Source organism: Bombyx mandarina, chromosome 20 (assembly GCF_030267445.1).
Source record: "Bombyx mandarina strain Sakado chromosome 20, ASM3026744v2".
Taxonomy (NCBI): Eukaryota; Metazoa; Arthropoda; class Insecta; order Lepidoptera; family Bombycidae; genus Bombyx; species Bombyx mandarina.
The window spans coordinates 627448-653432 of NC_143226.1; the positions used below are offsets into that span (position 1 = coordinate 627448).

The 25985-nt window shown below is 37.0% G+C and overlaps 1 protein-coding gene across 4 annotated transcripts in view; it reads left to right on the forward strand.

Annotated features, from left to right (window-relative positions):
• The window catches only part of TfAP-2 (transcription factor AP-2), a 98727-nt gene that overhangs the window by 8081 nt on the left and 64661 nt on the right, over positions 1-25985 (forward strand). The window contains exons 1-2 of one of the 4 annotated variants that reach the window (XM_089735676.1): positions 23821-24239; positions 24468-25272. In XM_089735676.1, coding sequence (XP_089591802.1) covers positions 24832-25272 — 441 coding nt within the window. In that variant the 5' untranslated portion in view covers positions 23821-24239; positions 24468-24831. Of the gene's footprint in view, positions 1-19161; positions 19282-23820; positions 25273-25985 lie in introns of those variants that run through there. The other 3 variants (XM_028177026.2, XM_089735677.1, XM_089735675.1) reach the window with 3 other exon arrangements.

Sequence of the window (25985 nt, forward strand, 5' to 3'; positions counted from 1 at the left end):
TAAATACTTTAGTTAAATGTAAATAAATTATATTAAAAAAACGTTGTGAATTTTCTTAAAAAATGCGAAGAAACTTTTCCCCAACCTATATGCGGGAGAAGGCACAGAGGCAGAAATTCAATGCGCTGGTCGGGCCAAATACGCTCCACTCTCAATACCTCAGTCCACGTTGCTATCCACACAGCCAAGGACAGGCAGGAATGGCGCAAGATGATGCAGGAGAAAGTTATTAGAGGAGGCCACGACCCTCAGCACTGAAGATTATCGACGCCGGGAGGAGGAGGAGGATATTTACAGAAGTTAAGTCAGTAAGAAATATGTATGTCCAGGGGTGAAAGGTTAAATTTTTTTTTATTGCCTAGATGCGTGTACGAGCTCACAGCCCACCTGGTGTTAAGTGGTTACTGGAACCCATAGGCATCTACAACGTAAATGAGCCACACACCTTGAGGTATAAGTTCTAAGGTCTCAGTATAGTTACAACGGCTGCCCCACCCTTCAAACCGAAACGCATTACTGCTTCACGGCAGAAATAGGCGGGGCGGTGGTACCTACCCGTGCGGACTCACAAGAGGTCCTACCACCAGTAATTACGCAAATTATAATTTTGCGGGTTTGATTTTTATTACACGATGTTATTCCTTCACCGTGGAAGTCAATCGTGAACAATTGTTAAGTACGTATTTCATTAGAAAAATTGGTACCCGCCTGCGGGATTCGAACACCGTTGCATCGCTATATATGAATGCACCGGACGTCTTATCCTTTAGGCCACGACGACTTCATAAAGTTGCAAATATGTCGCTTAAGCCAAAACTTTTCATCTGTCGATTTATATATATTTTAGTTTACCGTCTGTCACAGAACATCATTTGTTAAGAAATAAAGGGGCGAATCTCGGGTGTTAGATAAGCAAAAATTGATTTTCACTGAGGAACACACGAAAACAATCCAAATCGAAAATAAATTTCCAAAAATAAACTTTAAAAATAACGACAAATTCAAGTAATCTATAATAATAAACTCTAAATTAATTAAACGCGATCCGACGTAATAAAGGTTGGGGATAAAAAAAGAAACGAAGCCTCCTTGAAAAATGATAAAAGCAAAAATTGACTTAGAATAACTTTCTTTTAAAACAACCGATGCGATCCCATTAAAGCGCTGTCATCGTTCGCTTGATAAGATTTAAATTGGCCGCCAACAATAAACCTCCTGTCAAATCCGCCATTAATTTTCGAAGTGCGGATTTTGATTTTCGAACGGGAGTCCTCGTTGCCAGGCTTGAAAATTTAATTTGTATACATGCAAGAACCGTTCGTAGCTTAGTTCTTCGCAAATCTCTTTGTAAATAAAACTCTTTAACTAAATCGAATTATTATATCATAAATTAAATTTAAAAAAAAAAAACATTAAAAACGGGTGACTCTTCTTTGTGTGTGTTTTTTTTTATTTTTAGTCGATAGCCTCTTAATAGTATTTAATTTTCTCTGCCATAGGTCATTGACTTCAGTAATTGGCAATACTTTACTTATTTCAAGTGAGTTCAAATTGTTTGAGATAAAACTTTATATAAAAAGAAGTAACTATTGGAACATGTAACTAACTGATTTAAGGTAGAATCGTTTGGGCAGCAGATTTTTTTTTTATTACTAGTATCGGTGGACAAACTCACAGCCCACTTGCTATAATTGGAGCCCATAGACATCGACAACGTAGACGCCACCCACCTTGAGATATGAGTTCTAAGATCTCAGTATAGTTACAACGGCTGCCCCACCCTTCTAACTGAAGCGCATTACTGCTTCACGGCAGAAATAGACAGGGTGTTGGTACCTACCAGTGTGCAAATTAGAATTTTAGCGGGTTCGATTTTTATTATACGATGTAGTTTCTTCACCGTGCACGTCAGTAGTGAAGATTTGTTGAGTTTGTCTTTCATTAGAAAAATTGGTACCCGCCTGCGGGATTCGAACAGCGGCACCGAACGTCTTATCCTTTAGGCCACGGCAACTTTCTCTGTGAGAACTCATGCTTTTATGATATTTACAATAATTTCTATTGGTAGTAGGACCTCTTGTGAGTCAGCGCGGGTCCGTACCACCTTTTTTTTTTACCACCTGCCTGCCTATTTCTGCCGTGAAGCAGTAATATGTTTCTGTTTAAGGCTGGGGCAGCCGTTGTAACTATAGTACTGAGACCTTAGAACTCATTTGTCAAGGAATGAAAGGAAGCCGTATTGTAAGCATGTACGACTTGGTACCATTACCCAAAGCCAAAAACCATTTGTTATTCTTTTGAAGCGTTGAATAATCGTTAATACTACAATTAAAACACGCAACCTCTGTGAGCTTCGATAACCACTTACTGCCGGATAGTCCGAGAGCTCATCTATCCATCTGCATCAATAAAGAATTTATTCGACGAACAATAAAATCTATTGCACCGAAACCAGATCCGATCCATAAACAAGATCGGCCGAGTCTATGGTTAACCTAAAAAAAAAATTGAGAGCCAATTACGAATGCCGTGTGTTGTGTAATTAAAGAACATTAATTACAGAGCGCAACGTACAACGAACTGATTACATAATTACGATTCATAATAGATTTTGTCAAAAAGATTTAACGACATGTCACATCGCGTACCGCCCACGGCCGCCCGGGCAATCCATAACGTTACTGGCAACAAACCTAATTGGCTATTTCGGAATAACTTTTTTTCAATAACCATTGCCGATACTTTTAATAGGCATTAAGACCGAGGATTCGAAGACTTTTTTTATTATTATTTTTAAATAAAAGGCACGGGGTAATGAAATGTGAGTCCGTTTTTTTTTCTTTTTTATTATATTGATTTATAAGCAATGGATTTTTCGAATGTTAATGAAGCATTGAGGTTGCAATATCGGAAGTTCTTCGACAAATCACATAATATAGTTTTATCGATATCAAAATAACCAGACGAATCCTATTACTGAATTAGTGTTGAGCAAACCTAAGGATGTTGTAGTTTCAATTCCGAAGCCTACTTGGCGATAAATTTTGAAGTCATAATTGCGTTGGAACAAGGATTATTTTTACACAGCACACCGATGGTACTTACACTCCTAATTGTACCAGATCATTTTGGAAGAAAAAAAAAACTAACATTCTTACTTACAACGACAATAACTCTTGCTTTAGAAAATATCACAGATAACAGCTGATATACCGATACACGCTACCTGTTCTCGAATAAAATAATATCGTCACTAATTAGTGTTGCCCAGCGAATAACAGATGGCGTTAATTACGTTATGTAATGTGAAGTCAATTTTATATAAGCATTTCGTATGAAAGCTACACATGTCACCACACCACTGACCGAGAAGCCAGACTTAAATCGTCCAGAAAACGCTTTACAGTCCTAACATTTAGATTACGAGCTGTAAAATTATATTTAAATTCCCAATTTGCAGTTAATAATTATTGTATTGCTTCAAGAGTTATAAAACTTTACGATTGCGAGTGGTAAAGTGAAACGATTTCATATATCATATTATTGTTTCTACTGTTTGGAGTTGTTGTTGTAATTGGATGAGATTTAGCAGAATCATCTAAAGCTAAGTAGGTATTTTCATTGGAACGATGAGGGTTTGAAGAATTTGAGATGACCCGTTCATCTCCTTTTTATGAAGGCATCGGAGCAGAACTCTTCTTCGTTACTTGGAAGAGGCTAATTCGCGATCCGATACTAGGTATAATTTGTACCGCGTATTATCCGTCTTTCACACTTTTTATAGGACGTCCTCTTTGATGCCAGCGCCCTAGCCTTTCATAGCAATTTCAGGATGACGGTAACCATTTACTACCAGATAAAAAGTTTTCTGTACCGTTGATGGTAATAAAAGGATTATCGCCTATAGGAGTCATATTTTAGGCTGAATGTGCATAATTCCTTGAATAAAAATTATTAACGCGGTTCTTTGATCTGGTATCATTAAAAAAAAACAATTTAAGAAATATTATTTATATAATAATATTAGTTACCGAAAAAGTCTATAATACCATTTGAATAAACCAATAATCATTCAACAAAACGTACAACTAGACGAAAATCGAACGAAATACACACGATCCAATATTTCATCTCATCATTTTAAACGACTGTTACAAATATAAGGTATTGTGAGTCCACAGAGGTCGGAACCCGCAACCAAACAAATTTATACCCAACATTATTCATATTACGGACCTCGAGTTGTTTCCCCCTAATTAGAATCCATTCAACCGTAACCCATTAAAACTCGTCTAAAATAAAAAAATAATAATAATATCGAATAACTTACTAACTAGACGTATAAATCATGGAAAGACAATAAAATATATCGTCGAAGTCAACTCGAATGATGCAAAGGCGAAACTCAATAATGAACAACAATAAGGATTCGAAATAATTAAAATAAACTAATTTCTAAAACTGGCTGAACGTTTTATGAATGAATCCGTTCTCTTTTTTATTCTTAATCTGGTAACATTTCTCATTTGACGTCAGGCGCTCTGACAGTTCGGTTGTTTTTTTTTGTTTTTTGTTTTTTTTGTATGCGACCTCTCTGCAGGACGTGCATCCGTTGTGTATTCGAATTATAGCTTTTTTATTATTATTTTGTAATCAATACCGCGCTTTTGTCTTTTATTTAATTTTTTGTAATCGCTTAAAAATCGACACTTTATAATTTACAACTTGAGATCGAAGTGAGATCGGCTACCGCTAGAATTAATATTATTATGAGTCAACAATATAAATCTTTTTTGTAAATAATTGCACAATTGTTGGAAGGCTCAATTATTAGTAGATCTTATTTTAATCACAGTATCCTAAATAAATGTCGTATATCTACTGAACGAGACATCGCTTGGAAACTAGCAAGCTAATTTAAAGAATCCCCGTCATTAAGGATGTAAATAACATAGCCAATAGTCGTTTGCACTTGTATAATAATGATACTGTAGTCTCTTTTTAAAATGGCCGGCGTATCTAAGCAGAAAGGTAATTCAATTGAACTATATCCATCACGAAATTATTAAAATCTTCGCCTGCCTTCAGAAATAAAGTCTCACAAAGCATACTGTCCCTTCAAACTAGTTGTAGCTAATTGTAGCTGTTGCTAGAACTTAAGTAATCATTAGTACCTTAAAAACTGTTCAACTGTGAGTTTATAAGAAGTCTGAAATAAATAAATAAGCGCACTTCGCCGAAACGATTCAGAACGCAATCCGTCTAAACAAACTTTCTCACGCGAACACAAATGAATTTGAATTCAGACTGCACTCCCACGAATTAGAGAGTAAAACATTTTTTTATTTTTTATTTTTGGCAACATCAAATCGAGATCGGTAAATCGGCGATCATAATTACAACGTGCGTTTCGGAATTCGAGTAAAAGAATGGATCGAGCCGCGCACAGTAGCGCGGTAACTTACAATTTAAATGTTTCAAATATTGACGTGTCTGTTGTTGTTGTTGTGTTGTTTTTCACATTGTTCGGAATTTTTGGCGGGAACGCGAGGAGTAAAGTTGTGTGATTTGTTTTATTTTGTCTACTTAGTGTTTCTTTAGGTTAAAATGTGGAATTACGGTGGTTTAATATATTTGAAAGTGTACGTAATTTCTGGGGATCTTCGAAAAGTCAATTGAAAAATCTCAGTAAACCACCATTTTACTGAGATTCTATTTCATCTCATATCATCTAATCTCATTTCATTTAATTTCATTCTAGTTGATTAAAGTCTCAAATTAATCATTTTCATTTCATTTCATTTCACTCCATATTATGATTTATCATAAAAATAAGAATATAAATTAAAATAAGACATGACCTAAAGGTCTTAGTTACCAGGTCATAAAATATCTTACAAAAAAAAACATTGTTCGCTGCCTCTTTCACGCGAGCCCTTAGATGCTCCCGTTCATACTCTCTCTGCGCGTTAATAATCAATAGCATTCTTAAGTAATATTTACACATATCGTAAACATTATTAAAATTGTAGTTTAATTTCGCGTTTATTTTTCTTCGTGCAAAAAATGGCCCAAGTTTCACCTGAGGATTTTTTTTTTGAGAAGATCATCGTCTCGTTTTTCATCAACGTTATCTCGAACCGGTGCTTTCATCATCACAGTGCCTCACCAGTGATCTTCTTTGCTATGTGCTATCTTTGGGTTTTTCAATGAACTTCCCACTTCGATGTTTTCTGGATGCTATAACAAATAGGGTTTGCGGAGAGTCCTCTGCGGTAGACAACGACCTGGCTGCTCCTCTGGTATTGTCATCTCAGCCTGTCCACTGTCCACTGCTAAACATAGGCCTCTCCAATCAATGTCTCCAAGCAATGTGGATTGCAGTTTATATCGTTTCGGGGTGAGACCTGGTTCTACAGTGGAATGAGAGGTAGCAGCATATTGTATATCCTTTCGCAGGCCTCAAACTATTTCCGTATAGAATTTCGAGTTCAGAATTTGTTGGTTTGGGCGTAAAAACTTAAGACAAGGGTTAGCAAATGACAATAACTTTTTTGATAAATGTTACTTTTAATGTAACAGTTTTCTAGATTTTGTTTTCTTCTGATTCTGCTCTAATATAATCTATGACTACGTGTGAAAATTATATGAAATTCCATATAATAATTCCGGAGATGTGCCTTTACAAATAGACAAAGAGAAATTTCTGTATACATGTGTATATATATTTAAAGTCGTCGTCGGGAAGTGGTTGGACGCGGAAGGCGGAGGACCGCATTATGTGGAAGGCATTGGGGAAGGCTTATGTCCAGCAGTGGGCAGATAAAGGCTGATGATGATGATGATGATGTGGCCTAACGGATAAGACTCCGATGATCTATCTACTCGTACAGAGCGATGCTACTATGCTAGTGTTCGAATCTTAGGCATATACTTAGAACCTTAGAACTTAGAAACTTTAATATATGTAATGAAATGCTTAACTCGTATTCACGAATTTCTTCCACGATAACAATCAAACTGGTTCAAATCATAATTTACTTTATTACTGGCGGTAGGACGTCTTGTGAGTCCGCATGGGTAGGTACCACCACCCTGCCTATTTCTGCCGCGAAGCAGATGTGCGTTTTGGTTTGAAGGGTGGAGCAGCTGGTGTAACTATACTGAGATCTTAGAACTCACATCTCAAGGTGGGTAGCGCAATTTACGTTGTAGATGTCTATCGGCTCTCGTAATCTCTTAACACCACGCGTGGGTTCTCGTGCACACGTCTAAAAAACCATCTTTCTGTATCCGTTTCTCAATAAAAAAGCTCTTATTGTATCTCGCACCCACGAGTCCTAAACCACCATCGCCAGTCGCAGTACCGCCACCGTCTCACGCGTCACGTATCGAGAAATAACGAGCCGCCTATAAATTATAAGGTCTCGTACTCAACAATAACACGTTACATCCAACCTTTACTTTCATATTAGGAGAATTAATTTGAACGCTTCCTCGCGATTAAAATGAACGCACCTCTTTATTATTGTTTTTTAATGCCCTGACTCCTTGTCCTTTAGCCAAAACTAAATTTAGTATTATAATTTACTTCGATTACAAGAAAATGAATTAGATCGGAGTGAAATTATGTTGATTAATTCGTAATTAAATAATTTGTAAGAAAAATCTGAAGTTATTGTGACGTTAATAAAAATTTTTGGAGATCCCGCGAAGCCACGTTCATTGAACCCTATTTTATTTTCAAATGATTGTTAATGAGTCATCGTTATTACACATTTAAACCGGAAGAAACATTAGATTTTATAACAAAAAATAAATCGCCGCCTGATTTCCCGCCCAAAAAATATTTATGAATCGAAATGAATGTTGCCAGCTTATGGAATTTGCAATTTACTAATTGATGTTGATACACTCGGAGTTTTGGTTACATTAGGAGTCTAAAATTATAAGTTGTATTTTCAAGGCAATACGTACTTAATTTTGTCAAAGATAAACTCCCATAGAGTTTCTCGCCGGATCTTCTCGATAAGTCGCGATTCTGATCCGATGATAGATCTCAGGTTATGTCCCTGACCTAACTCACACATCCACGCGAACCTGGAATAGCCCTTAAAGCTACCAGTGCATAGGTGCAGAAAAAAAAAACAATATCCTATGCATGAGTAAAGCTATGTAAAAGAATTAATTGTTCGACTTTTTTATTGATAGCCACTAGAAGCCAAGGCACAGACAGTTTTTTTTTTCCTAAAATGGGTGGACGAGCTCACAGCCCACCTGGTGTTAAGTGGTTACTGGAACCCATAGACATTCACAACGTAAATGCGCCACCCACCTTGAGATATAAGTTCTAAGGTCTCAAGTATAGTTACAACGGCTGTCCCACCCTTCAAACCAAACGCATTACTGCTTCACGACAGAAATAGGCGGGCTGGTGGTACCCACCCGCGCGGACTCACAAGAGGTCCTTCCACCAGTATCCTATGCATGAGTAAAGTTATATAAAAGAATTAATTGTTCGACTTTTTTATTTATAGCCACCAGAAGCCAAGGCACAGACAGGGTCTTAAAACAAAACCCTACAAACGCTCGTAATTAATACACGAAATATGCAATCAATCAAAGAACGCCGACGATGAAACGTTTACACTATCCCCACCCCGTAACAGTCGAAAAATTTAAATTACTTTTTAATTTGAGCCCGACACAAGACGCCTTTGCCCGTAAAATAACAAGGTTTACGAACACACCGTGTTACGATAGAGGCGGGAACGACCACGAATCGAGCTACCGATTTTACCGATTTCATTTCATTACCGTCACGTATGCACGCAGCGATTTTAATAAGAAATCTATAACTATGTAGGGTATGTCAAAGAATAAATCAATGCTACCAACATAACAGTATTTCTAATACGAAAAGCATTGTACCAATTTTTTTATCTATCTATATATACTAGAGGTCCCGCAGTAGTCGAAATTCGACTATAATTAATTGGAATTGTAAGTTTGTACACTATTGTGATTGTATTTTATACTTCTATAATCACAAAATTCGCCAAGACTACACTATAAAAAATATTAACAAAGACAAACGATTTTTAATATATTCTCAATTTGACAACAGACGTCAAGATCAAAAGTTTGACAATAAATAGTATGCATGCGTGTGTGCGTCAAGTACATGGTATGTAGTGTGTGTAATGTTTTCTTTATTGATTTAATGTATATTTTATGCATTATTTAAAAAAAATATTAGCATTGTGCACTTCTTCTCTATATTCTCTATAAGTGTGGAAAATTGCATACTCCTCCGTCCGCGCAATTTTCGTAAAAAGGGATACAAAGTTTTTGCTTCACGTATTAATATATAGATAAAAATGAATTGCTGTTCGTTAGTCTCGCTAAAACTCGAGAACGGCTGGACCGATTTGGCTAATTTTGGTCTTGAATTATTCGTGGAAGTCCAGAGAAGGTTTAAAAGGTGAATAAATATGAAAATGCTCGGATTTATATAAAAACATACAATTTTGTTTTTCCTTTGATGTGTCCCCTTGATGTGTCTTTTATTTATCGATTGAGGCACTACGAAGTCTGCCGGGTCAGCTAGTATATTATAAAACTTTTAAATCTAAACGTCGGCTACAGAATCTACAATAACTATACTGTCTTTACTAGCCGCTGCCTCATCACAAAATTAACATATAAATAAATTAAAAAAACTGCGTAGATCTAAATTAATGTAATCTTTATAAATGCAGCATGTTTAATCTGTTCCCGTTGCCAAAAACATCTGAAAAAAAAAAGTCACGGCGTTATATGTATTATAATTAAAAAAAAAACATTGACAAGCCAACGGCCTCAACACGAGAATGTGTTGAAAAACCTTCAATAAATCTCGCTACACCTCCGCATTTCATTAACACAACCTCAAAGACTTAACTATAAAATATATTAAAAACTTAAATTTGCCTACCGATCTTGAATATTTAATCCACGCCATACCTTTTTTTTTTATTGCTTAGATGAGTGGACGAGCTCACAGCCCACCTGGTGTTAAGTGGTTACTGGAGCCCATAGAAATCTACAACGTAAATGCGCCACGCACCTTGAGATATAAGTTCTAAGGTCTCAGTATAGTTACAACGGCTGCCCCACCCTCCAAACCGAAACGCATTACTGCTTCACGGCTGAAATAGGCAGGGAGGTGGTACCTACCCGTGCGGACTCACAAGAGGTCCTACCACCAGTAAAACCTATTCTAAAATTAAAAGTTTAAAATGTATATTGTTACGCGCGTAGCTTTTATAATTTGACGGTTGATAATAGGTAGTCAAGATCCTTTTTACTCGTAAGTCGTATGTAGCTAGTACGACTTTTAATATAACGCGCGCGCCAACATCCATCATACAACCACGCCTCTAAAGCGAGCTATTAACCTACCAACATTTTTTATATATATATTTTTTAAATAGACAAAGGTCAGAAGATCTTGTACACATGTTAATAGTCTAACCAAAGTTGGATTATTAATCAGGTTACCATAGACTGCTCAAATTCGAAAGACAGGCAGACATTTTTTTTCTGTAGAAATTACAAATTAGAAATTACACGTTCACAAATGCCTTCCATAATGCAGCAATAATGTTGTGTAATTAAAAATTAAATTCGTATAAATTCTAATTCACGTGAATACTAATAGTAAAAAAGGTAGAATTGTGAGCCCGCACGGATAGCTACCACTATCCTATTATATTAATTATTTTTGTCACGATGCAGTTATATAATTGATACTTAGACTCATTGCTCAAGGTGTGTGACCATATCCAACGATATTCATAATAGGTTAACTATGGATATTCATAGTAGGATATCTCTGGATATCTAGTAGCAACTTACCGCGTTCGAGCACAGAAGAACAGAAAGCCTTTTATTTCCTACTAAATATTTTAACAGTTATTAACAAGTGTGACCATATAACTAATTTAATACACTTTGGCAGTTTTATGTAGAAACCCCATATTGGGCAAAGGCTTCCTCCAGAGATGCCCCATTGTCTCTGTCCTGTGCAATCTCTTTCCAATTTGGACCTGCCGTCTTTGTAATCTCATCTTCTCAAAGAGTCAATGCTCAACCTCTGTTAATTTTACCTAGTGGGCCTTTCCAAAACGGTACTTTTATGGTTCATATCTCATCCTGAAGCCTCGCGACGTGACCAATAACGTTCAGCCATACAAGTAGGTAGTAAATTCAATCAGTAGTTTATTCTTTTCTAATCTAACCTTAAATTAATTACTTAATACCTACCCCCCTTGGATTCGATGGACAGATCGGTCCGTCAAATATTTCAAAACCTATAATTCCCAACGAATGCACACGTCAGGGAGGTGGCTTGAAGGGCCTATAGTAAAATTGTCAGCTGAAGTTTCTTCCACAGAAATAAAACAGAACTAAGACCTTTAGGTCATGTCTTATTTTAATATATATTCTTATTTTTATGAAAAATTATAATATGGAGTGAAATAAAATGAAGATGATTAATTTGAGACATTAATCAACTGGGATGAAATTAACATAAGGGCAATAGAACTTATGCGACCCATAGTAACTCAATAACTATAAACATTATTTTTATTTCTTTATGGGTTGAGTTTGTAAAACTTAAACTGCAAAAAATATAGCAAATTTGATTCTAAAATGATTAATAGTAGTTGTCATCATCGAAATTCATATTTTTTTCCTTCAAAAAGCTCAACTAGCAGAATCAGATAAAAAAAATATTACAACGCCTACTGTCAAACCAAAGAATAGTTAATATGAATGAATTGTTTTTTTTTAAATACATAGGTACGTACGAAGGCTTCATTCACAAACTATGACCGTATTTTTTTTAAAATACACAGACCAACTATAAGAACTGGCAGGTAATAATAAAAATAAAAAAGAACACTAGCAATTTAAAAACCACCAGAATTAAAAAAGAAAAACAAGACAAATTGGAATGTTGAAACGTAACTGAGCTACCACTTTTTTAATTTGAATTAGTTTTTTGTTTTTTTCAAAAATCAACCCTATCCTGAATCGATAGATATGTTATTACTTTGACAGGACCATTGATGTGGTAAGGCTTTAGTTGATAAAAATATTGAGGAACTTCCGTTTTTACGTACACGTGTTTTAAATTCAATTTTTTTTTAATTATTGTAGGTAGATACACAATCGCGCTCTCCCCTTAGAATTGTTTAGTGTTTTAAATAAGGATTTAAACTGGAATTTAGTATTTGATTTGGAATGTTTTAAATAGGTCATTATGCAAAAATATTTCATTATTCATACATAATAAAATATCATAATATTATATCATTTATTTAAAATAATTATATTTTATTCTCCTTGTTCTTATCCTACATTATGTGGAGTCGTCGCAACCTAAGGAGGGATCCTTAGGTTATATCTCAATCGGGAGAGACTTTTCCATTTCTTCTTTTAATTCTCATTTTACTTCATCCGTTTTTGGTTCTATGATTTTCGTTGGCTCATTATAAACACTAGACGATGACCGTTAATTGCCCTCAATTAAGAAAAATAGTATTATTATTCGCCAATAGATGTCGGGAAGAGTTGATTATTGAAAACACGAATAAAACAACGTTTTCTGAAAATAAATCGTAGCTAGATCGATTTATCGCCCCCGAAATCCCCTGTATACTAAATTTTATGAAAATCGTTGGAGCCGTTTCCGAGATTCAGATTATACATAATAATATGTATATATTAATATACAAGAATTGCTCGTTTAAAGGTATACCTAAGATTAAAACTAAAATTTAGTTTATCAAACACCAAAAACATGATAAAATTAGATTTTTATTAATTTATACTAATATATAAATCTACAGTGGTTTTTACGGATGTTCCGTTATAACTACTGAACCATGCATCCGATTGACTTGAAACTTGGTATCCACGTAGGAAATACATGTACTTAATGGATAGGCTATAATAATATATAAATGAGTGTTGGACTCCCTAATAATAATGACTATAAATAATAATGTTAATTTTAAATGCCCAGCGATGCGGGCGAGTACGGCTTGTTTTCTATATAGTTGCAACTCTCAAATTACAATTATTTACATATAGATTTTATATATTCGTCGGCTTTTTACCGAAGCCAGTACCCACGGTCGTCAAATAAATTAATTACTTGTGAAATGTTAAATGATTGAGTTTGTTTGCGTATCGCTTTGGGCTATTGAATTATTTAATGGAAGCCTAGTTATCGTATAAAAATCGTCGGACTATTAATCTGATTTCTATATGGAGGGGTGAAAGGCTATGGTTATGTGTGGCTTCGTTTAATACGCGACATTTATATTTGTAATTAAAGGTGCGTTTTATTTGGTATTAGCATCAACAGTTCGATGTTTTTAATTGAACTTCAATTTTTCAAATTTTTACTGGTGGTAGGACCTCTTGTGAGTCCGCGCGGGTGGGTTTCACCGCCCCGCCTATTACTGTCGTGAAGCAGTAATGCGTTTCGGTTTGAAGGGCCGTTGTAACTATACTGAGACCTTAGAACTTATCTCAAGGTAGGGGGGCGCATTTACGTTGTAGATGCTTATGGGCTCCAGTAACCACTTAACATCAGATGGGCTGTGAGCTCGTCCACTCATCTAAGAAATAAAATAAAAAATTCTCCATTCAAATAGCTGAAGAGTTTTTTTTTTGTTATAATATTTTTTTCAAATTAAAACTTTAAATGGCTCGCCTGTAAAGATGCAAAAATGTCGCTTAGACCCAATAGCATTGCACACGTCGATATCAAGAGATTTCTACAGTGCTATACCAACATATACATAGGAGTGATTTGTAATCATCAATCATCATTCTCTTGCCCTTCTCCCAGTCACCCGGGGTCGGCGCAACATGTTTTCTCCTTCCATACTCCTCTATCATATACAATTTCCTCGCTCGCTCCCCTCTTACACATATCATCTTTATATCGTCATCATCACTATCATCATCATCATTCTCCTGCCCTTTTCCCTGTCACCTGGGGCCGGCACAACATGTGTTCTCCTTCCATACTCCTCTATCATATACCATTTCTTCGCTCACTCCCCTCATACACATACCGTCTTTAATGCAATCCATCCATTGCTTCTTAGGTCTACCTCTTCCTCTATCTATATGAGTAAGTTGCAATGTTGTGAGAGAATTATGTTAATATTTAATCCAGACTTTAGAACTTGACAATGGTAGCTGATATAGTGACGGGAATTATGGTGACTAGCTCCAATTGAAAAACGTCTTAAGTATTTCATGATTTTTATTTGTATCATCTCTCTTACCTCTCTCACCGCTCTATGTTTTTTCGGGAACTTTTTCTTGGTTCGTCTTGCAACACTCGTACGTGGGGCGATTAAGATTTGATAGTCTACTTAAAAATCACGCCGTATATCGTATGTATGTATTAGTGAGCCCGCGTATTGATTTATCGATGGTCACGCTGCGACAGGCTAATTGTTACCACTCACCATCTCGCACGTCAGCCCGCGCGGGACTAATCGAATTTTTTTCTTGATTTATTAATTTTTTATTCTTTATCTTTTAAATGTCGGAGACGGTCATTAGTTTGGTAGCTAAACGAAACGCAGCACGTTTCCCGAGAGATGGCAGCACGATCGCGGTATCATCGGAACTCGGCTGACTTCGTGCTACGACAGAGCCTAGCCGATGGAGGCGCGTAGATACTATCACACTTACCAACCAGCCTTCTTGAAGAGCGGTGCCTCCGTCTTAAGAACTGTCATACGTTTTCATTTGCTAACGTCAAGAGAGAGAGAGAGAGAGAGAGAGACAGAGAGTATTCTTTATTTTACACCAAAAATAAATAAACAATGCGATACATTAAATAAAAATAAAAAAACAATTGGCGGTCTTATCGCTAAGAGCAACATCTTCCAGACAACTATCAGGTGGACAAGAATCATTTGTAAACGAATTACGCGCGGTGTACCAATCCAGTGAAATATATACCTACATACATACCTACCTACACATAAACATACATATACCCGTAAGTATACACACAAATACACAGTGTAATGTATAATCTATATATTAATACGTGAAGCAAAAACTTTGTATCCCTTTTTACGAAAATTGCGCGGACGGAGGAGTATGAAATTTCCCACACTTATAGAGAATGTAGAGAAGAAGTGCACAATGATAATATTTTTTTTAAATAATGCATAAAATATACATTAAATCAATAAAGAAAACATTACACACACTACATACCATGTATTTGACGCACACACGCATGCATACTATTTATTGTCAAACTTTTGTTCTTGACGTCTGTTGTCAAATTGAGAATAGATTAAATATTGTTTGTCTTTGATAATACTATTTATAGTGTAGTCTTGGCGAAATTTGTGATTATAGAAGTATAAAATACAATCATAATAGTGTACAAACTTACAATTCCAATTAATTATAGTCGAATTTCGCCTACTGCGGGGCCTCTAGTTCTAATCTAAAACGTCTTCCTTTTCCTATCCTCCAACTCTTAGTACAGTTACATCCTAAAGATACGTTATAAAGAAGGCGCGTAGTCTATTGACAGGTAATTTGAACGTATGCCCCATTATTACATGCGATCCTAGTCAGATTTCAGACATGTATGCCTTAGACCGGTCGTACACAAACTACAGAACAGTACAGAAGGCTCAATTTGGGTGACTTAAAAAAAAAACCAATTTAATTTAGAATTATGACAGCAAAATTGAGTTTTAAATAACATTTTGAGCCTACACCGAATAGGGTCGTTCGTATTATCAGTAGTTCCGTTCTCGGGGCGCGTTTGGAGTATCTGGGTCTGCGGAGGAACTTTGGTTCTCTCTATGTTTTGTACAACGGACTATATACCATGGGAATTGCTGTGTGGAATTAGGAGGGTAAGCCGCTTCGTTACGTAACGCGTTATGGCGTCAGTCTCTCACGCATATGGTGGCGGTACTGAAAACGTATGTAACTCCTAACTAAATTTAGATTAGAAAGTAATCATGTTCATACACAACATTTTAACTAAGAATAAAGTATATAATACAATCAATAAAATATTTTATTAATAAATAACCTTTTTCCTTATATTATCATATTAATATACATAAAATTTAAGTAGTAACCTCAGCTTTTCTCAAGTATAACAATTTCAATATGAAATAGTTCAACCTAGATTAGTTTAAGTTGTCAATCTATACTAATATCATGAAGCTGAAGAGTTTGTTTGTTTGGTTGAACGCGCTAATCTCAGGAACTACTGGTCCGATTTGAAAAATTCTTACAGTGTTAGATAGCCCATTTGTTGAGGAAGGCTATAAAACATATATAGGGTATATAACATCACGCTAGACCAATACGAGCGGTGCACTAATACAGAATGTTAAAAAATCGGGGTGTTTTTTTCCTTTTGAGAGTTTCAGCTGAATGTGCTGCGGAAACGGCTAAAGTTTAAACTAAGTGTAAACTAAAATAATCTATGACAGAATTGTTTCTCTTTAAAGTTCTAAAAAAAGTTCGCGACAGCATTTGTCAATATTTTTAGGTTGGATATATGACCTATTTATACTAACCAAATTAATTCTAAAATAAAGCATTATTTGTGAAGGTGTTTTTATAAAGATGATATTAATCCTTATCGAAATAAATCCGTTATTCATTACAAATATCAAAAAGTCGTCGTCGTGGCCTAAAGGATAAGACGTCCGGTGCGTTCGTGTTGAAGCGATGCACCGGTGTTCGAATCCCGCAGGCGGGTACCAATTTTTCTAATGAAATATGTACTCAACAAATGTTCACGATTGACTTCCACGGTGAAGGAATAACATCGTGTAATAAAAATCAAACCCGCAAAATTATAATTTGCGTAATTACTGGTGGTAGGACCTCTTGTGAGTCCGCGCGGATAGGTACCACCGCCCTGCTTATTTCTGCCGTGAAGCAGTAATGCGTTTCGGTTTGAAGGGTGGGGTAGCCGTTGTAACTATACTGAGATTTTAGAACTTGTATCTCAAGGTGGGTGGCGCGTCTACGTTGTAGATGTCTATGGGCTCCAGTAACCACTTAACATCAGGTGGGCTGTGAGCTCGTCCACCCATCTACGCAATAAAAAAAAATAAAAAAAATATTTAATTTAAAGGAAAATCTCCCTTTACATCATGTGATTACAATGAGTGCCTTAGAATGTGTCGCATATTTTTAAAATAACATCGCAGCAAAATAATGATCAAGCGCGTAATAATGAAGCCAGCCGGTGCGCGACGGTACAGAATAAGAAGAATAACAAGAAACACCCAAATCATTTCAAGATAGTCTTTAAAAATTTTAGACTTTTCTCGATTTCTCCGGCATTCCATCATCGGATACTGATCCTGATGATTACAGGACCATTTGGGAAGTCTCTACTTTCGAATAAAAACAAAGAAAAAAGAATTATCAGAATCCACTGTACCCAAAGTAACTATTCCACGCGGACGAAGTTGCGGGAAAAACCTAGTAGATCATATTGTTGTATATTTATATTTAGTTATTCTAACTATAACTACGTATTTCATATTGTTTTTATTTTATTAAAACACGCTTGTATAATAAAAGCAGCTTAGAATATAATTATATTGTGGCACTCCAACCAAGTAAAAATTTTTGAAATTTAAGCACAAATAATGTAAGCCCATACAAGAAAAAAATATAAACTAAGTAATTCAAATCCGAGAACTCTGTACATGATTTTATGTTGTGACCGTCCGAGCGCGCGGCCCGTGCCACGCCTGAGGCGCTCATGCTCGGAATTCAACACAAAAATGTCACGAACAACACACTTTCTAAGTTACTGTTCTCATAATAAAGCCGAATTTCGTCTGACTGCAACTAATCCACACTGAACGATACATAGCACAGAACTTTCACTAGTATCATGTGGAAAATAAAGGTTAAAATAGCATAACATGTGATTTTAGTTTTTTTTTTGTTCGCTGACCAAAGATGAATTTATGCTTCATTGTTGTGTGATGTGGTATCATTACGATGTTTTTGAAGATTGGATCTGGGTTATTTTTGTTGGACAGTTTACATTTTTTAAGTTTTAAAACCTTCTGAACTGCAGTTTTATGGTCATAGTTGACCAAAATACAACCAATTGAATAAAATTATTTGTTATCAAATTTTAATACAAAAATTCGATTAGTCAATTTTGGTAGCTAGTAAATTTTATAGTAGTAATATTTAAAGGATTTCAATATTTTTTTTGCTTATATGGGTGGACGAGCTCACAGCCCACCTAGTCTTAAGTGGTTACTGGAGCCCATAGACATCTACAACGTAAATGCGCCACCCACCTTGAGATACAAGTTCTAAGGTCTCAGTATAGTTACAACGGCTGCCCTACCCTTCAAACCGAAACGCATTACTGCTTCACGACAGAAATAGGCAGGGTGGTGGTACCTACCTACCTGTGCGGACTTACAAGAGGTCCTACCACCAGTTTTGCCACGAGTTTTAATAATTTCATTCATAATTAAGAAACAATTAAAAACAAAGATTTTTTTATTACTAAACATCTTATTATTACCTGTTTCAAATGACTTTCTATTGTGTAAAAACTGGGCGAGTTTTTTGAGAGTATACGTGAATGAATTATTATTAGAACTGTTAATTAGAAATTAGAAATGTTTCCAGGTGAATTGTTTTTTTCTTCTTTTTCTTTATTTAATCTTTAGGAGTCTATCGGCCATTCCTACTACGCACGGACCGGGTGGTGAGGTCACGGTGTTCAACCTAGGAGGATGAATAGTGAATTTTATTCTTCACGTAATGCTATTTATGACCTTTGTGTGCTTAGTCTGAGTTTTTTAACGTTCTCGATAGCGTAAAAGTTAACTTGAATTTGTATGGGGAGTTGGTGCGTTTGCCTACGTTTGCCGCTAGGGGCGCTGTTCCAACTGCATACAAATTTGAGTTAACTTTTACGCTATCGAGAACTGTAAAAAATTCGCACTAAGAACACTGGACTTATCGCATTATCAACAAGTAACACACATATGCAAATGATAAATGTTTATTGTATCACTAAGTTTGTGTTTCGTTTTGTTCTAGGTAAGCTGTGACAAATAGACTGATTTTATACATTAGACAACACATGCTCAGAAATTTTCCAAAAAGATGACATTTCGATGTGTTCCTACATTTCAAACGAATGAAAGCAACGCCACCTGGGTAAGTTTTCTGACAACATTTATATTCACTATTTGACGATAGGTGGCAGAGTGAATCAAAAGTGTCTAAAAATTCTTGATATTCACAATTAATAAAACGCATCGTTTTTACGAACAAAAAGTAGTAGCGTGACATAGTTTATTTCATTTTGAAGTTCAATCATTAAAAATCTTTTAAAGCGCCATCTATACAATTTTCCGTGAATTATTTGGACCTTTATATTTTTAGCTTTGGTTCCGCTACTTCACAATAGAGTGCATTAATAAAAAGACAAAACCTATGTACAACGGGAAAAAAATTATCTGAAAAAATTAAACATAATGTGTTTTGTGATTTTGTGGTTAAAGAAAAAACTTAAGAAATCGATACAACTATACCGGGTCTATCATATGTAACGGATGCTGCTAATACGATCCATATAATAATGTGTATGCCTCTCATAGTGAAGTCGCTAGGTAGAGGCCATTAGTGTCGCGATTTCGATCCGGTAGTAGATTCTTTCGCGAAGTAATTGCTCTTAAGTTGTTAGGTCTCCTTCGGAGGCGCTCGGGCAGCTGTTAGCAAATTCCACCCCTCCTGCCTGAACCTGTGCTTGCCCACCTGTCCTAGTGAAACTGGAAAGGCCTCCGGGCCACCAGTAATCTTTCAATCATAAAATGTCTTAAAATTAACGCTAAGTCTAAGCTTAGTGTAAGCTAAGTAAGGTAGATGGAGTGTAATATTGTTTAGGCCTAGACATCGCTACTGACACGGGCGATAGTGTAAATCCCGAATAATTTTAATCAATATTTATAGAAAAAAATGTATTTGTGTTTCTCATGAAAATTCCCAAGCCATTCATCCGACTTTAATGAGACTTGGTATAGTTGCTGTTAGCGCTTCAGGGAAGCTTTTTGTCATAATACCAAAAACGTACCATAGGTGGTGCGCGACTAGTTTCCAATAATAATTAAATAGGAATTGGCATAGGTTTAGCTGGTGTCACTACTAATGTTATATTACGAGACGTAAACGTGTTGACCTGTGTGCTCAGTGCGAGTTTTGAACGTTCTCGATAGCGTAGAAGTTAACTCAAAGTTCTATGCAGTTGGAACAGCGCCCCTAGCGGCAAACGTAGGTAAACGTTTGGCAAGGCAACGCAAGGCTTCTCCCACGCTACAAATGCGACAGGCTTAGGTAGAGTAGAGTGGTAAAACCCGTCTGAGGTCACAGTACAGCTTATTTTACATTATTCGACGTTTTTTTTTATTGTCCTTGTAGGCACACGAGCATACGGCCTACCTGATGATGAGTGGTTACTGTCGCCCATGGACTTCAGCAATGCCAGGGGCAGAGCCAAACCGCTGCCTGCGAAATCATTCGTGAACACGTCGTTTTTTTTTATTATTGCTTAGATGGGTAGACGAGCTCACAGCCCACCTGGTGTTAAGTAGTTACTGGAGCCCATAGACATCCACAACGTAAATGCGCCACCCACCTTGAAATGGATGCAGGATGCGTGTTTTTTTTTTAGAAAAGCGGTAACTGCCAGCGAGGTTAGAGCTCTGATGTAGTACTTCTATCCCTCAAAACGAGCTCTCACCATTTCAACTTGAGACGATTGAAACTGCTAATTCGACATTTGCGAACTCCGAATTGCACACATTCTACTTCACATAAATACCTTCTCGGTGGATCGCGATTCCGATCCGGTAGTAGATTCAGTGAGGCACCGCTCTCGCTTTGGCAGCTATTAGCTAAACCTCTAATGCCGAGTCCCGTGACCACTAGTCCGGTGAAACCAGAATAACCCCGCGAAGCTCACCTAAAACCCGTAACTTAGGGTGACGAAAATCTGCTAATAATAATACCGCTAGCGCACAATAGATGGCGCTCGTTTAACTTAAACAAAATGTCTGTTTTTTATTCAGTAACAATACTGACAATGACAACGGCGCGCGGCCTGAATTCGCTGACATGTAACAAAAACATTACGTACTTGTAGGTATGTGCCGTCAAAACAATCAGATAATAACATTATAAACATTAAATGAACCATTACACTAATATTAATGATCGTTTGGAACAATCGGACCGCCCGCCTTGAGAATTTGACCTTTTACTTTTCGTAAGGTCTTTTATTTCTCCTACCTCTGCTGATAGCCTTGAGAGGCTATTTCAGCTTCACCCTAGTGTGTACGTGAGCTCACGAGCTCAAACTGAAGGTGTTCCTAACACTGGTACTAGCAAGAGCAGTGCTTCGCAGAATCTACCACCGGACCGGAAACGCGACCCACTGAGAAGATCCGGCGAGAAACTCAATGGGCTTAGTAAGCTCGCGAAAGCCCGTGGAACTACCTAAGTTACCGATGTCAAAAGGGAAGACCGGATTTAGTTCGGAGTAAAGATTTTACGACATACGACTTTGAAAAAAACGTCTACAGCACAGTCCGAAGTGGCTCTTCTAGAAGTCAGTTAAACGTCAATAAAAACAGTAACAAACAAACAGAACAATGTTCGTTTGTAATTCGTATGTCTATATGCATGAATATCATACAGTTAATTACTTATTCATATAGTTTATACTATAATACTTAAATAAGATTTAAATCCGCATGTTTATTTTTATTATTATCATTTTATTCCCGATGTTTCGAATTTTTAACAGATTAAGCCTTAAAAATAATATAAATTTTAATAAATATATTTACGACTCGCGACAACCGAAGGAATTACTATACTTATTCATAGTTATCAAATTCGCTTTATAATAAAAAAAATTTAGATACTTGCTAAGTCTTTTTCGGAATTTCTCTAGATCAAAACGGCTCTCTGGCAGAGATCATTATTAGCGATAAGACCGCTGATTGAACAATTATGGCTGCCTGTTGATTGTTTTTCAATGTTAATTGTGTTTTGGTGCGCAATAAAGTATCTACTATCCTAAGCGCTGGACTGGTCAAGTGAGAGATCTTACTAAAACCCCACTTAACGGGTGCGTGCGCCAAGCCTTAGTTCGTTAATTATAGAGAACAGCTGTCAAGACTTTGATAAACAATGATTCCACATGACCACGACTACTCTGCCTAGAGTAACAGACTATGATGATGAATGATTGAAGTCATCTTGGCCTAAAGGATAAGACGTCCGGTGCATTCGTATCTAGCGATGCAACAGTGTTCAAATCCCGCGGGCGGGGGTACTAATTAATACGTTTTTATTAGCTGCAGTCGTTTGTATGTAACAGAATCTTTGAACACGATTTTGACCCCCTTCAAAACGTCGGATTAATTCAAAATTTGGTATACTTATTAAGGACCGATGACAATTCAATATTAAAAAAGTATTGAAAAAATTAAAATTCAACTAAAAAATGAAAAATAAATAATAGTTTAAAAAAACTAACAAAATATGCTTTTTATACAAAATCCAACTAAATAGAAAAAAAAAATAAAAAAAATTGAATTAAAAATAGTGTAAGAAAAAATGAGAAAAATCTGCCGTGCCGACCCCACCTAGTGGGATAAGGCGGAGAGAAAAGAAGAGTTTCTATTTTACTTTTATTGCATAAGAAGTCATTGGAGGAAATCAACCACGTTATTACCGTCGCCCATATCGAGACACGAGTTCTAAGGTCTCAGTTTTTACAGTACAACTGCTGCCCCACCCTTCAAACTGCATTAAATTACTGCTTCACGGCTGAAATAGACAGGGTGGTACCTACCCGTGCGGACTCTTAAGATACCCTACCGCCGGTAATGATAGATAGATAGTGCACGACTTAAAAAAAATTGGTTATTTAGCCTCATTTGGGAAACTCCTAAATCAGTAGGTACTCTACTTAAAACCGGCGTTCGTTCTAGAATTTCTGATGTCAAACACAGCTCATAAAACTCACGAAAATATACCTTAAATCTATTTAATAAAGAAAAAGGAAATGAAATCGTTAGTTTGCTAAAATCATTAAGCGATCAAACCTTCTTTTAAATAACCGAAGATCATACGACACTCACACACGCGAAAACCCATGAATACTTACCGTCACGCACACAATCAAAGCTCACAATCAAACCTGATATGAGAAGAACAATGTTATAGATTCGCGCCGCGAAGCCGTTTGGGAGCTTTCTGTGTAGTATACTGAAGGCAAACAGATGCGACTAAGTACAAAGAAAATCATTAATAGGCAACAAGTCACACTTGAACGAGTGACACGAAACAAGGATCATCTTTACTGTTAAAATACATTTTAACGCTAAACATGCAGTCCTGGTTCAGGTCCAGTGTTACTGGTGGTAGGACGTTTTGTGAGTCCGCACGGGTAGGTACCACCACCCTGCCTATTTCTGCCGTGAAGCAGTAATGCATTTCGGTTTGAAGGGCAGAGCAGTCGTCGTCGAGAAACTCGGCGGGCTTGTGTCTATGGGTTAATTCACTCGTCGAGCCCTTCGGCACAAGCGACGGGTTCGGCGAGGACGGTGACCGGTGCTTGAGGTACCTAAAAGCACCGTTAATGGATCGCGAGGATCCGTAATGAAGGTTAAATGAATATTAATATCGCACTCAAAATAAAATTTACCAGTACGGATATTAATTTCACAAAAGAAACCAGCATGGCAGCAGTAAAACCTGTTTTGTAAATGGCATCTGTAAACTTAACGTATACTGCGAACTCCCCATCTTTTATCATGTCTGGAGGCTGCGAGGCGCGCGAGCACCCACTCCATGTGATAGCCTCGAGCGACGCGCGCTCGCTCACGTGGTCGCCGCAGTACTAACTAACCGCACGCGCCAAATTTAAATTACGGAATTAACTTTTTTTTTAATCATCTTTTTTTTTTCGATTTCGATTCTAACGTGCCAGCCAGTGTTCGCGTTATGTTAAATTCGTAGTTTCTATTCAAGAAGTTTCGATCGAAATTGAAACGTAACAGTGATGTGCAATTTTAGTGCTGATTCCGAGTTCTTTATTTAAAACAGTACGTATTGGCATTTCGGTAAAGATCTATGAATTTAGGTGTATTCGCGTCGTATATATGATTGCCCGATTAACACGTACGAAATAAAACAAAAAAAACGAATGAAGTTATTACATTTTGGTACATGATCGGTCCGAGATAATCACATATCGAATGTGAAGAGCATCAATTTCCTTACAGCCATCAATAATAACGGACCGAGTAAACAATAACATTATTTGTTGTCAGACAGTGACGGAAGCATACAAGAGAGCGAGACGTAACTACACTCATCGATCTAAGAAAATAGAATTCTCATACGAAATGTAATGGCGGTACGATAATCGTGTAAAAGTTCACGATAGTTGCCCAACGCTCTGCGGTAACAATACAACACGTCCGGCTCACGTGGAGCCCGGACAAATCGATTTACGAACGGGCCACAAGCGAAATTAGAGATCCAATTACGTCGGACGCTTAAATCGGTCATCTCGGCCAATAGATAATGATCTGTCGATGATTTACGCCGCGTTAAACCGACAATGCCACGAGATAACCTCGAGTCCGCCAGCACAATGCGACCAATTAGATAAGACGGGCTCCTCTCGGCAACATGACTAAAATGAACAGGACCGATATGAACGAACACGGTTTAAGCGTCGACGATATTTTCAGCGAGAACTACAACGCCAAACGAAAGAGGATCCAGTTGGAGGGCTTCGACGGGAAACAATTGACGAAAATCGATTCCGGCATCGAGAAGTCCGACGGACCGCCGCGAGAAGAACTAAAGGCGAAAACGAAAAGCTACGACGATACCGAATACGACATCGATAAGATCGTGCAAGCGAATATGATTATCGATAAAGAATCGAGTAAGACGATACGATTGGAGTTGAGGCAGCCCGGAGACGGCGGCACCTCAGATATTGACGTTCAGGCCGTTGAGAACTTAGACCCTAATAATTACACAGTTAAAACCGACAGCAGACTCGATACGGGAAATGAAAAGAACGTAGACTACAACATGAACGGATGCGAAAACGAGAATAGAGTAAGTATTTATTATAATAAAGATTTGAGTGACATTTGAAACTTAAACATTTGACGTATTAAGGCCGTTAACCCGAAACCATAGCCCGAAACTGCATTAGATGTCACATTTTACATTATTGTGACGTTAAAAGAAATGACATCTGGGTTTGTTTTGACGTAGAAAGAGGCAACGGTATCTTACGGAAACTATATAAAATACAAAATTCTTGAATTCGAATTCCAAGACGTCGTGGCCTAACGGATAAGATGCCTGGCGTATTCGTATCGAGCTAAGCGAGCTATTCGTTCCTACTGTGTCGGTGTTCGAATCCCGTAGGACAGTACCCTTTTCCTTAAGAAGCGTATTTAAAACTTATTCAGTGATGTCTCAAGGTAGATGGTGGAATTCATAGTTTATATCATATGGGCTTCGGTAGCGGTTTTACTGGTGGTAGGACCTCTTGTGAGTTCGCGCGGGTAGGTACCACCACCCTGCCTATTTCTGCCGTGAAGCAGTAATGCGTTTCGGTTTGAAGGTTTGCAGGGGCAGCCGTTGTAACTATACTTGAGACCTTAGAACTTATATCTCAAGGTGGGTTACGCATTTACGCTGTAGATGTCTATGGGCTCCAGTAACCACTTAACACCAGGTGGGCTGTGAGCTCGTCCACCCATCAAAGCAATAAAAAAAAGCTACTTAACACCAGATGGGTGAGCTCTTTCACCCATCGT